This window comes from Protopterus annectens, chromosome 2.part0 (assembly GCF_019279795.1).
Source record: "Protopterus annectens isolate FY-2018-M chromosome 2.part0, PAN1.0, whole genome shotgun sequence".
NCBI lineage: Eukaryota > Metazoa > Chordata > Ceratodontiformes > Protopteridae > Protopterus > Protopterus annectens.
In genome coordinates, this window is record NC_056728.1 from 1,316,138,541 (window position 1) to 1,316,151,692 (window position 13,152).

Sequence of the window (13,152 nt, forward strand, 5' to 3'; positions counted from 1 at the left end):
TAGGCATGTCTAATGGGCAGTGCACTGATCAATAGTGACACATTTCAGACTCAGCCGCAGGTGAAATACAAAACATTTCACAAGCAAAAAAAAATACAGAAATGTAAGTAGTAACAGAGTAGTTCAGACTAGTTACATAGAAGACTGTGTATATACATTCTAGTGAACAAGCAGAGTGCATAGAGTAACATACAATGTATACATTAGTTTATAAAGTGTCACCTTTTAATTTTCTTGAGAGAAGAGACTTGGAAAATAAACAGGGATAGTGTGTTAGGTGATATGTCCTCTGTTGAGGCGGGAACATTTTTCTTGGATGAAAATTTTATTTTGAGAGGTGTTTTTAAGTTGGAATAAGTGTTGATTTCCTTTAGGTCAGTGAGGATAGCTTGCCAAAGAGTAGGTGCCTGAGAGTAGAAAGTATGTGCAGTGCTGTGCAGTTTGTTTTTACAGGTAATTAGAGACAGTGTGGCTTGTCTCAAGTTGTATGAGGAGGTTTTTTTCAGGAAGTCTAGCTGCAAAGAGACTAAATGTGAGGAGCTGCATCACTTTGTAGATTTGGGATCCTGAACATAGGTTGGATCTTTGTTTTATGGGTAGCACTTGACTTCTAGTGTGATACAGTGATACTCACAGAGGTGATTGGTAAAAAATCTGCAGATGTTGTTGGAGATATTCTAGAGCATGGCAGTATTTTCCTTGGAGGTAGAAACAAAAATTGGAAGTCCAGATTTAAGGTGAGAAAAGAAAACTCCTTTGCTGTTGGTTGCTCTGGCTGTTTTGGGATAGAAAGGGGAAGATCTTTTTGTCCAAGAAGAGGAGGGAGTTTATTTTGTCTCTCACTTTGTCTATGTGGAAATGGAAGTTTAGTGAGTGATCAAGAGATTGCCTAGGTATTTGAAGGTGGAGGTTGCCTGTGTGGAATGGACGTGTAGGTCAAAGATAGTTAAAAGTGACGTATTTGGTGAATTTTCTTGTGGAGTTCTGAAAATTATAGTTTTGGTCTTAGTGGGGTTGACAAGTAGTTTATGGTCTTGCGAGATTGGTGGAGCTAGTACAAGTTAGACTGGAGTTGGCATTGAATGTTGATGTGAGAGGACCTGATTGCTAAATGACAATGTCATCAGCATAGAGAAGAAGTGGAATATGGGGAGTGTCACAAAGAAGTTTGTTAATGAATATGGAGAAAAGGAAAGGAGCAATCGTGGATTCTTGTGTGCACCTTTGGTCATGGCTGCAGGTTCTGATTGGAGGGTTTCACGTTTTAAATCTGAAGTGTCTGTCAGTGAGGAAGTTTTTAAACCAGAAAGTGGTGTCTGGACTGATGCCAGTTTCAGTTGGTTTTGAAGAAGATAGAGGTCATTGAGGTCAAATGCCTTTGCCAGGTCTATAACTAGGGCACCTGTAATGAGGTCTCTATCAGAATAGTTCAGTGAGAGATTTTGATTTAATGGCACTCAATGTGAGGACAGTCAGGGAACTGCTAGGGTCCTGCAGTTTCTGTCGTGTTATAACTTACCATACATTACTAGGATGTAGTAGAATGTTCTTTGCCCTTTTGCAATGGTATTTAGTTATACTGAAACAGTGATTTACTGTAGTTCATAAACAAATTTTCAGTAAAAAAATCAGAAAATATGTGGTAGGTAAGAAACTGTTTTTTCTTTTTTCTTTTTAGGAACGTAAAATCATTGAAGAGACTAACACTCCACTGACACCATTAGGATCACGGCACTTTTCACCATTCCTTGATAGTCAGCATACTGTTGAGGAAAAGAGTGACACTGATCCTGCTTCAAGATCAGTAATGCAGTCCAGATATACACAGGAAGGCCAAGGCAGTCATGTGGTAAGAGGGCAATGCGTATATAAGTAATAGTTAAGCATGGGTCCTTCACATATTTATGCTGCATTTTATTACTCCTCAAACAGTGTGTTGAGTAATTAAAGACAGTACATACAAGCATATCTCTAAGCTGTCCAGATTTTTGCCTCATATTTTTGGTCTGTTCCTCATAAAAATTTGTGGTTTTCTGGCAAATCACTGAGGATTGAAGTCATTAAGTAATGACATACATTTGACTGTCAGACGTATCCTTCAGAAAATGCATGCTGGCACAAAACATATTATTCTAGCAAATTTTTAAAGTTTATAAGAGCAATATTTAAAATCTTTCCCTATTTTTGTGCCATTCTTCCCCGTTATTTTAGGCTTTGTACAGATTTCTTGCGTTAAGATGTTGAAAGGTATGCATATAAGATTTTCTTAAGGCTTGTAATACAATTGTTTACTTATGAAGTAGTATTTCAAAGTTTGAGGTGATTTGAACAAATGGCTAAGGAGAATAGTGATTATTTTTAATAAGTAGCATGATTATGTTATTCTTTATTCTGCTTGACATGTTTTTTTTCAGAAGAATCATGCATTATGGTAGATTAGTGATTTATTTAACATTTTAAATATTGGGAAATTAAAAGGCTGAGGTGAAACGCCACAGGAACCGCTACCAGACATGGAGAAAGAAGTCACATGTAGGAGTTCTACAGGCCTGATCCATAATTTAATTCCTGAGTGTTTGCATGTCTTAAAAGAAATAACATAAAAAGCTGACCACTGGTAACGTTGACGCTTGGTTTGAATCCCTGTAGTAAGTCACTGGATGTGGTTACATGACAGACCAGTGAAAACAGCTTCTTTCTAAACTACAGCAAATGAGACACAGTTGTACAGATGTGTTTATAATTGTCACATGGCCACAACAGCTGAAGATACGACTACTTTGTCATATAAGAAGTGAGTCTAGTAAGAAGCTAGTGAATGCTGGGAAACTGTGCTTCCATTGAAGCAAATGATGCTTTGCTGGTGTATTATTCTATCTCTTGAGTTAAGGCATATGTGATTACTGCCCCCCCCTGTCTGACATCCATAGTTGTGTGACTATATAGACACAGAGAAAGCTGATGAGTGAATGGAAGACAGGACAGACTGGCAAATATGTGAATGGTAATCACATTTTCAAATAAACTGATATCAAAGACGATACAGTGGCACAGCAGATAGCATTGTTGCCTCACAGTAAGAGGTTCCACAGTTCTATTCTCAGCTGGGGCACCTCCTGTGTTTATGTGGGTCCCCTCCAGGTGCTCCAGTTTCCTCCCCCATTCCAAAGACATGCAGTAGGTGGATTTGACACTGTAAATAGGCCATATATGTGAGCGTACATGCAAGTATGTGATGCGGATGAACTACCACAACAGGGCTAGCCACCCAGTTATGTAAACCTTGGCTCAAGATGATTGTCACTGTTGAAGTGACACCTGAACCCCATGTGCTAAAAATGGGAAAAATGGGTTGTGGATGGATGGATGGATGGATTGAGGAGGTAAATTAATGCTATTACATTATATACATTAATGGTCTGTGGCATTCTGTGGTTGATGTAAATGTGTCTGCGAACCTGCAATCTTCATCAACAATAAGCTTGTGTGGTAAGATTTCACTTGCAGTACTTTGTGCCAAATATTCTTTTCAGGATCGTAGGTTCATAGGTGTATACTAAGCTAATGACCACTGGGGCCTTTATAAGCCTAGATGTCCAACCCAAATGTGTCTAAGTTGTTGTGCCTTAAAGGTTATTTTAATGGGTGTATGTTAGAGCATGATTTAACAGCTACCTGTGTCCATCAGAGACATAGTTGCTAGACCAGGGATGAATTTCCAGTTTCCCATTCACTAATCCATGTTGCACTTGAATGGAGCTTCACTGAGGTATGTACCTGTTCTAGCAACATGTCCTATTTAAGTCGCAGAGAAAATTTAAATCCATAGATCTAGTAGTTCTGGTGCTATTCATTTCGCAGATATGCAAAAGATCCATCAGAGTGGGATCCAAGGATGCCCTGTATGCTAGATATAAAGCACCTCTCAGCAGTCCGGAGGAAACAAGATATAGAGATAGACCTTTGAAGCAATCTGAAAACAACATTATGTTAATGCCCTTTATTTTTTTTGTGAGGAACCTCTGTGGACATTACAGTTGTTGCATGTTCCTGGTTAGGTACATACCAAAGGGGGCATTGTACTCAGTGATGGGTCTGATGAAGGCTGAGTATAGTGGCATGATGACTTCCTTGGGTGTAGATGTTATGCCCTTACTTATATAGTTTGTGACACTGAATGATTTCCTTACAGCCTTAGACACATTTTGGTTAAAACCCAGGATCTGAAGTAGTTAACTTAATTTTATCTGCAACCTGTGGGCATTCGGATCCGAATCGGATCCGAGCCGGCAACTTTTTTTCTAGCATCTGCTCCAAGCTCCGAGCTCTTCCCCTACCCATAATGCACTACCATCTCCTACCTTCCCCCAGATCTCGTTTGCTGGGCCAGTAGTGTGCATCTTGGTCTCCTTCGCTCTGAGCTCAGGGATAGTAAGTTTTATTAATACTTAGTCTCTCTGTGTGTCTGAGTTGATTATTTCCCTTCCTCCCCTTTAGTATATTGCTTGTTCGTCGGTTAGTCAAAAAAAAAGTTTTTGTTGTAAAACTCGGTAGAGTAGTTGTTAGGTCTGCCCTTCCCCTACCTGTGTTTTTGTGTGGTGTTTTTTTAGTAGGTAGTGTTTTTTTGGTGCAGGACCATGGCTGATCAGCCAAAATCTGTGTTCAAGAAATGCACAGAGTGTGGCCATAAGCTCTCCCCGGATGATGGTCACATTCTGTGTGTTATTTGCTTGGGAGTAGCACATTTGTCCACAGAATGTGCTAACTGCACCGGGTTCAGTCCTAGAGCAGTAAGGGATCATTAGGCCAAATTTGTAGCTAAAGACCTTCTCCCTGCATCCATGCTGGAATCTGCCACGGCCTTGGTACCTAGTACTCAGCCTCCCACCCAGACAGGGGCTCAAACTCCCTCTTCTTCTGGTGCTGGGTCAAGTAAAGAAAAAGCTTCAGTTAGTGTTGCTGACAAGAAAAAGGGCAGAGAAAGATGCAAAGAGGATAGGGACAAGAAAAGGGACAGACCTCATAAGAGATCCCCAGGCAGGGAGCTCTTCCTTAGTCCCCCTTCTAAGTCCATGAGGCCAGTTTCTCCATGGATCTGGTCCCCTCGTTTTTCACCAGAGCCATTGGAACCTTCAGATACAAAGCCTTCCTCCCCTTCATTGTGCAGACCAGCCAGATCCAAGTCGCTGGCTTCTTCACGATCGACTCGGAGCTTATCAGACTTGGACATGAACAGGATGATGCGGAGATTCAGTCAGACCCAAATACAGATGGGACTCTTGCCAGGCCCCTCTCCCTCTGGAGGGGGGACCTCCACATCTTTTTTCCGCCCCATCTCTCCTTCCCTGATCCGTGCTTCGGCTTTGGGGCTCTTGGATCCGAGGATTTTCGGAGCTGGTGGCTTGGCACCGACAGTTCCCCCAACCTCGACTCCAGCTGCTACCTTGAGTTCCTCAGATCTGACTAGTTTGGATCAGAGTGGCTCTCGGAGCCACAGACAGGGAGTCAGACCCGAGGGAATGGATTCTTCAGCTCCGTCCCTTTTGGATCCGACCCCTTTCCTCGGACCTCAGGCTACCCTTGCTTCAGCTCCGGTCCCCGCTTCGGATCCGGGGAGGGTATCTTCTTTGCTGGGTGCCAAGGAGGTGCACTCTCCTTTGGCCTTCGAAGTGGTGGAGAGGGTTCTCTCCCAGGGATTGAGACCCCAGTCCATCCCCTCAGATTCCACCCAGACACCCCTGGATTTGGCAACGACTCCCTTCATCCTGTCTCAGGGACAGCCCATGCCAGAGGATCCCCAGGTTATTTTTCCTGAGGAACCCCCTGTGGCTCACGAGTCCTCTTCTGAGAGTCCCACTGAAGAGGGTCACCATAAGCGCAAGTTCAAAAGGAGGCACTTGGACTCCCCCGAGTCATTCACTATGGACACTGACTTAGATGAAGGAGAAGGTTCCCCCAGGTCACCTCCCGAAGACATCTCCTTTGGAGAAATCATTTAGATCCTCCGCCAGAGGGGAGGTTGGTCAGCCCCATAACCTTCTGGGGATGAGTCAGTGTTTCTGGAGGCCTTTGGCATGGGCCCATCTACTTCCTGGGTGTCCCCGCCAGCGGACCCCTTGGTGGACCTTATCACCACGTGGGCATGGAAGGAGCCTGACACCGTAGAGCCCATCCCCAAATGCCCCAACAAAATTTTATCTCCCCCCTTCTGACAGACAACCTTGGTCAAAAGGAGCACCAGTTGACACTATGTTGGTCGCAGCAGCCAGCAAGAAGGAACTAGCACAGGGAGTTTCTCAGTCCACCCTCCAGACAAGGAGTCCAGGTTGGTGGATAGGTTTGGGAAGAGCGTTTATTCCTCAGTGACCTTTTCAATCCGTGCGCTGAACTATTTGGCACATGTGATCCGGCTTCAGCAAGACCTTGCATCGGAATTCGCTGAGTCGCCCCCAGAGTCTTTATCGCCACAGGACAAACAGCTCTCTGTGAAAATGTCTACTCTGAAGTCAGTCTCAAACACTTCTATCCAGCTCCTTTCTCATGCCATGGAAGGAGCAGCTAGGGCGGCCGAGACAGGCATAGCCATGAGCCATCATGCCTAGCTCAGGTTGTGTCAGTTCACGGACCCTTTCAAGGCGCTGTTTATTAATGCTCCCTATGATGGTTCTTCCCTTTCTGGGAAGACAGTACGCGACACACTTGTCCAGAGCAAAAAGGACAGGAAGACTTTGTCTGCCATCGGGATCCACTTCTCTAACCCTCAGCAGTCCTTCTCTAGGAATCAGAGGGCAAAAGAAGATGTGGTTCCAAAAATCTTAGTTTTCCCGGGATTCTCAGGACAACTGTTCCCCCAGAGGCAGTGGGGGACAGGATAGACACCGACCCAGAGGTAGAGGGGGTCCCAGGAATTTTTGTCTAGTGACCCTTTTTCTGATAAACCTGGTCAGCAGCCCTGAGGGGTTGCCCAGCTGTCCTACTCTGGAGGCAGTCGGGGGAAGATTGTCCTTACACCCAGCGGCATGGGAGTCCATTACAACAGATCGCTGGGTGTTACAGATTATATCCAGAGGTTACACTATCCCATTTGTTGCCCCTCCAAATATTCCAAAACACCTCCCGGATGTCCCACTCACTCACAGGGAGGCTGCAGCTCCAGAAGTTTCAAAGCTGCTTCTCAAATGAGCCATCAAACAGGTTCCCCCCGTCCAGTCCGAATCCGGCATCTACTCAAGGTTCTTTTTAGTGCCAAAAAAGACGGGGGACCTCAGGCCCATTCTAGACTTGTCAACGTTGAACCTGTCTGTAGCCAAACAGAAATTCCAGATGGTTTCCCTACAGTCCATTCTACCTTATCTCCAAAAGTGTGACTGGATGTGCTCGTTAGACCTCCAGGATGCTTACTACCACATCAAGATCCACAGAAGCTCCAGGAGGTTTCTGCGCTTCTGGCTGGGAGCCAGTCATTTTCAGTTCAGAGCCCTACCCTTCGGTCTCACCACAGCCCTCAGGGTGTTCACCAAGGTAATGGCAGTTGTAGCAGCTCACCTGAGGCTTCAGGGTATTCAGGTATTTCCTTACCTGGATGACTGGCTCTTCACTGCTCCCAACAAGCATCACCTTTGTCTGACCCAAGATTACTTCATTCGGTTGGCAGATCTATTGGGAATTATAGTCAATGTTCAGAAATTCCAACTGCAACCAGTACAAGTTCTTGACTTCATTGGGGCACTGCTAGACACCTTACAGATGAAGGTATTCTTAACTCCAGACAGGATCTTACACCTCAGATGTCACAGCTCAAATAGTGAACTTAAGTCTCCAAAGGGGAGCGAGGTTCTCTGGGCACTGGGCTCCATGGCTGCCTCCATATTGATTCTTCCTTGTGTGCGCCTTCATATGCAGGTTCTTCAGTGGACTCTGGCTGTTCAATGGTCTTGGCTAGACCTGCCCATGGAATTTCCAATCAGGATCAGTCATGTCTGCACGATGTCCCTTCTTTGGTGGTTAAATTCACAGGAGATATTAAGATGCCCCTTCGCGTCATCTCCAGTCCAAGCCACAGTGACCACAGATGCCTCCGAACTTGGGTCGGGGGGACACTGGGATGGACAGTCCAAGGCATGTGGTCCCAGTCAGAGACCAATTTGCGCATAAATGTTCTAGAGATGAGGGCAGTGCTTTTAGTGTTGGAAGCCTTTCACACTGTCTTTCCTCTCGGATTGATTGCAATTCAGTGAGACAACATGTTGGTAGTCTGGTATATCAACAAGCAGGGGGGAACCAGATCCTACCCCCTATGTCGCAAGGCCATGAGAGTGTGGGAATGGGCGATCTCCACTGGTCGGCTTCTGATAGCAACGCACATCCCGGTGCACTCCAACATTTTAGTAGACAGATTGAGTCGAGCTATTCTGATGCCGTACGAGTGGTCTCCGAAACAGTCAGTAGTGGAGGAGATCTTTCTTGCATGGGGTCAGCCTTGCTGTGATCTCTTCGCATCTCCTTCCAACGCAAAGTGCAGCGAGTTCTTCACTCTGATTCCCTCACTAGGGGAGGTCCCCAGAGATGCTCTAGTCCATGTTTGGCCCCCCGGGCTTCTGTATGCTTATCCACCATTGTCACTCATTCCAAAGTTTCTTCAGAAAGCTCGCCGACTGCGGTGCAAAGTTATCCTCATTGTCCCATTCTGGCCTTGTCAGGTTTGGTTCCCATTCCTTTGGTCTCATCTCTTAGCTCCTCCGTTGGTTCTAAATCCCTGCCCAGATTTAATCGCCCATTCTTCGGGTGCCCGTCCGCCCGACCTGGGCAGCCTCAAGCTGACAGCTTGGTTGCTCCAGTTCCATTGATTGCCAGGACTCCCGGTCTTTCTTCCCCGGAAAAATCCATTCTGGTGGCTTCTCTTAAAGATTCCACTAGGAAACTTTATCGCAGTAAATGGAAGCATTTTCCATTTGGGCCTCACAGAGAAAGCTAGATCCCTTTACAGCCCCTGTTCCAGCGATTTTGGATTTCTTGTCTGACATTTTTCAGCAAGGGCATAGCTCCTCCACAGTGAAAGTACAATTGGCAGCCATTTCTAATTTTCATGTTGGTGAAGACAACATTGCCTTAGCCTCCTCTAGGCTGTGTAAGGCTTTTATTAAAGGTTCTTTTCTGTTACGGCCCCCTGTCAAGGATTCTGTACCTCCTTGGGACCTTACCTTTGTCCTACAGGCATTGGTGGCTCCTCCTTTCAAACCTGCAGCTTCGGTGGACTTAAAATTTTTGTCCTGGAAGACAGCTTTCCTAGTTGCCATCACATCGGCTAGGTGAGTTTGAGCTTCAAGCTCTGTCTGCCGTGCCTCTGTATTTGGTCTTCCATAAGGATAGGGTCTCCCTCCGTACTAACCCTTTCTTCTTACCTAAAGTGGCATCTGAAGCAAACATAAACCAGTCCATTAATCTGCCCATTTTCTTTCCTAATTTCCAAAATAAAGGTGAATACAAACTTCATTTGTTAGATGTTCATAGACGACCTCGCTTCTATCTTCATAGAACAAAATCATTCCGCAAGACTGACCAGTTTGTTTCCTTCTCCAAAGCTTTTCTGGGAAAAGCTATTTCTAAAGTTTCTTTAGCCAGATGGATCACTCTTTGCATTTCACATGCCTACAAAGCAAAAGGTTTAGCTCCTCCTGGTATTGTTAAAGCTCACTCTACCAGATCCATGGCGACTTCTGCTGCTTTTTGGTCTAGGGTGCCTTTGGACGACATTTGTGCAGCAGCGACCTGGGCCAATTCACATACCTTCATTTCCCATTACAAATTAGATCTGATTTCTAGGGGTAGAGCATCCTTTGGCTTGGCGGTGCTCAGGAATATCCTTCCACAAGGGCCTCCCAGGATTGGAGTAGCTGGGGACTCTGTCTCACAGGTTGCAGATAAAATGATGTTAACTACTTCAGATAAAGAAGTTATGTACTCACCATAACGTTCCATCTGAGTAGTTATACTTCATTTTTCTGCAACCTTCCCTCCCTCCGTCCCCCGGACCTTGTCCTTTCTTTACAGGTTTTGGTTCATTGGGCTGAGTTGCTTATGTAATTAGTTGCAGCAAACTTGATCTGAGGGAAGGTAGGAGATGGTAGTGCATTATGGGTAGGGGGAGGAGCTCGGAGCTTGGAGCAGATGCTAGAAAAAAAGTTGCCGGCTCGGATCCGATTCGGATCCGAATACCCACAGGTTGCAGAAAAATGAAGTATAACTACTCAGATGGAACGTTATGGTGAGTACATAACTTCTTTTTACTATCTACATGAGTCTCCAAATTCCTGACCATTGTGTTTATTTTTAGGGGTATTTTATCAATGAGGTAGTTTCCCTGGGTGACTGAATTCCAAAGAGATACTGTTATGCATTTCTTGGCATGGAGTTTTAAGCTGTGGCTTTGGCACCATCATTTGTCTGTGTTAGAGCTTCCTATAAGATATTAGTATCTTGGGGAGGAGGTTCTATGATTGCTCCTGGCTTGCAATCATCCACAAACTTGGTAAGTTAGAGGTCCTTGACATTGACCTTGACTTTCGAAAAATGGATGACAAAGAAGACTGGACCCAGTACACAGCCATGTGGGAGTCCGATGGTGGCTGGCCTCTCTGTGGAAGTGGTCTACTCTGATCTAAATGTCCTAGGTCCTGTCTGTGAGCCAGCTGGCTGTCCATGAGTTTGTTTACAATGCCTGAGTGAGGTATCATATCAGACACCTTAGCTAGGTCAAGGTAGGCAGTGTGCACCAGTTTGCCTCTTCCATTGCCTTGGTGACCTTCTCAAAGGAGTCCACCAGGTTTGATATGCATGACCTGCCTTTGACTAAACCAAACTGGGTTGGGTCCAGTGTCTGAAGCTTTCCTATGTAAATATTAATCATTTCCATAATAATTATTTCCATGGCATTGCATATGAGACTAGTCAGACTAATCGGTCTGTAGTTTCTAGGATCCATTGGTGGTCTGCCCTTGTACAAAGAAATGACCATTGCAGTCTTCAATTAATGTGGCATGAAGCCTGTGTGGAGGCTGTGGTTGAAAAGTGACTTTAGTAGCCCGATATATCATATATCAGACTATTTAAGAGGCACCGTGGGATATTATTTGGGCTCATCAAAGCTGTATTCTTCGCCCTAGAGATCTGCTCCCCACTGGTAGTTGGAGGGGTTATGTTGGATGATATTTCCTGTGGGTGTGGCTGGGGATGAAAGAGGGGTAAAGTTGGAGCTGAATTTATCAGACTGAAGATTTGCTATATTTCCTGGTTCCTTGAGCATGTCTCCATTTACCAGCTGTTTGGCACACTGTAGTGAGAGAGTTTTTTTTTTTTTTGTTTCACTTCCTAATTTTATCTTTGACTTTTTCTTTTGTTGCACATCCTGTTTAATTTTGGATTCCACCAGGGTGGTTTGTTTTTTTAGTTAGTTTTGAGCTTGTTTCTGATAGGCACTGTAGCCTCTATGCAGTCACTGACATGGCTGTACAGGGTTTCCATGAATAGTTTTGCATAGGTTACTGCATTGTCTGGGTTTGGAAGGGCTTGAAATTTTGACAGGTTATCTTAGTAAAAGGTAGTTTGCCTTGGAGTAGTGTCTAACTGTTGCAAGGTATGCTGGGGTTACAGAATTGATTCTTATTTCAAGGAGACTGCTTTATGGTCTGACTTTACCAGAGAGGACACAATGATTGGGGGGTGCACCATTCTCCCATATTTGTAAGTTCCAGGTACAATATGCTTGTATCACTGGTAGATGTATGCAAGATATGGTCTACGGTGTTTGTGTTTCCAAAGTCAAGAAATCTCTGTGCCTGCAAATATGGGGCATGTAGGATTCCCAATTTATAGAGGGATAATTAAAGTCACCCCATAAGTATGGCATTTGATTGAATAGTGAGTGTCTCCAATAGGTCTAAGTATGAGCTACGGGTTTCATGGGACATCGAGGGTGACCTATATAGCTTGCTAGGATGTGGCACTGGACTTTGTCTATGATATGGATTAAGTTCATTGTGTCATCCTGTTTAACCAACTTAGAGGTATGCTTGTTATTAATGTAGACTGAGACACCTCCATCTTTCATCCCTGTCTGTGCATTTGCTGGTCTAAATGTATGGAGGGTGCTGAAGCCTTGCACTGCCTGGGTACTATTTGCAGCTTTAAACCACGTCTCAGAAACTGCACAGATGGCCACATTCTCCATGGTGAGGAGAGCTTGAAGGGAGTGGACCTTCTTCTTTAGGATCCTGGTATTGGGCAGTAACACTTTTAGATTTCCTTGGCTAGATTTTGCTCTATTGAAAGGTTTGTCAACTTGTCATTAGCTAAGAATGGCTCTGTGGGGAAGAACAATGTTTTAGCCAATATTCAAAAGCGGGGCAGGTGAAGACCATCCTTGGCAAAGCAATGTGGTTTGTTAACCATGTTCTCCCATGTTAACAAATATTACATCTCCCAGAATGACACCAAAAACTAAACCAATTATTAAAGTCAATCATCTTCTGTTCGTATTGTGGTATATGTTACTCAATGCTACCAGCCTGTAAAATATAGTCTGTGAGCTCCATAATGTTTCTCTTCATATAGTCAAGGGAGGTATGTCTTAGGTCATTTGTACCTACATGGACTATGACTGAATCATACAGGTACCTGTTGTGCAGTGATTTGAGTTAATGCAGTGATGTCGAACCTATGACATGCGTGTCAAAGGTGACACACCACAACATTTTGGGTGACACATAAGTGTTCACCAACACCTGCGTTACCAAAGAAACTGCTTTTGCATTTGTTGCTTGTGTGAAAGTGCATTGAATTGTTTTGTACCAGGAGCCAGTTCAACAACACTGCTGCAGAGGTAAGGAAGTTATTAACCTCAAAGACTATTTCAGTATACTGTCTCGATACAGTCTGCAAAGGGCAGTGCTGACATTGTTTTCTCTTGGTGGTTACACTTCTGCAAAGGGCAAGTAGTCTGCATTTCTAAGTGTGTGCTCTTTTACATTCCTCTCAACTGTCTTTCTTAATCCTTGCTACAGGCAACCTTTTACACTTAATAATGACAATAATTAGATTTATAGACTAATTTCACTTCAGAAAATGTATATTAATTCAAGTTAATTTTTTTCTGTC

General features: G+C 44.3%; 1 protein-coding gene across 6 annotated transcripts in view; it reads left to right on the forward strand.

Annotated features, from left to right (window-relative positions):
* LIMCH1 (LIM and calponin homology domains 1) overlaps nucleotides 1-13,152 on the forward strand; it is a 1,973,196-nt gene that overhangs the window by 1,820,041 nt on the left and 140,003 nt on the right. For all 6 annotated transcript variants that reach the window (XM_044061504.1, XM_044061502.1, XM_044061501.1 and 3 more), the window contains one exon: nucleotides 1,679-1,849. In XM_044061504.1, coding sequence (XP_043917439.1) covers nucleotides 1,679-1,849 — 171 coding nt within the window. The remainder of the gene's footprint in view (nucleotides 1-1,678; nucleotides 1,850-13,152) is intronic.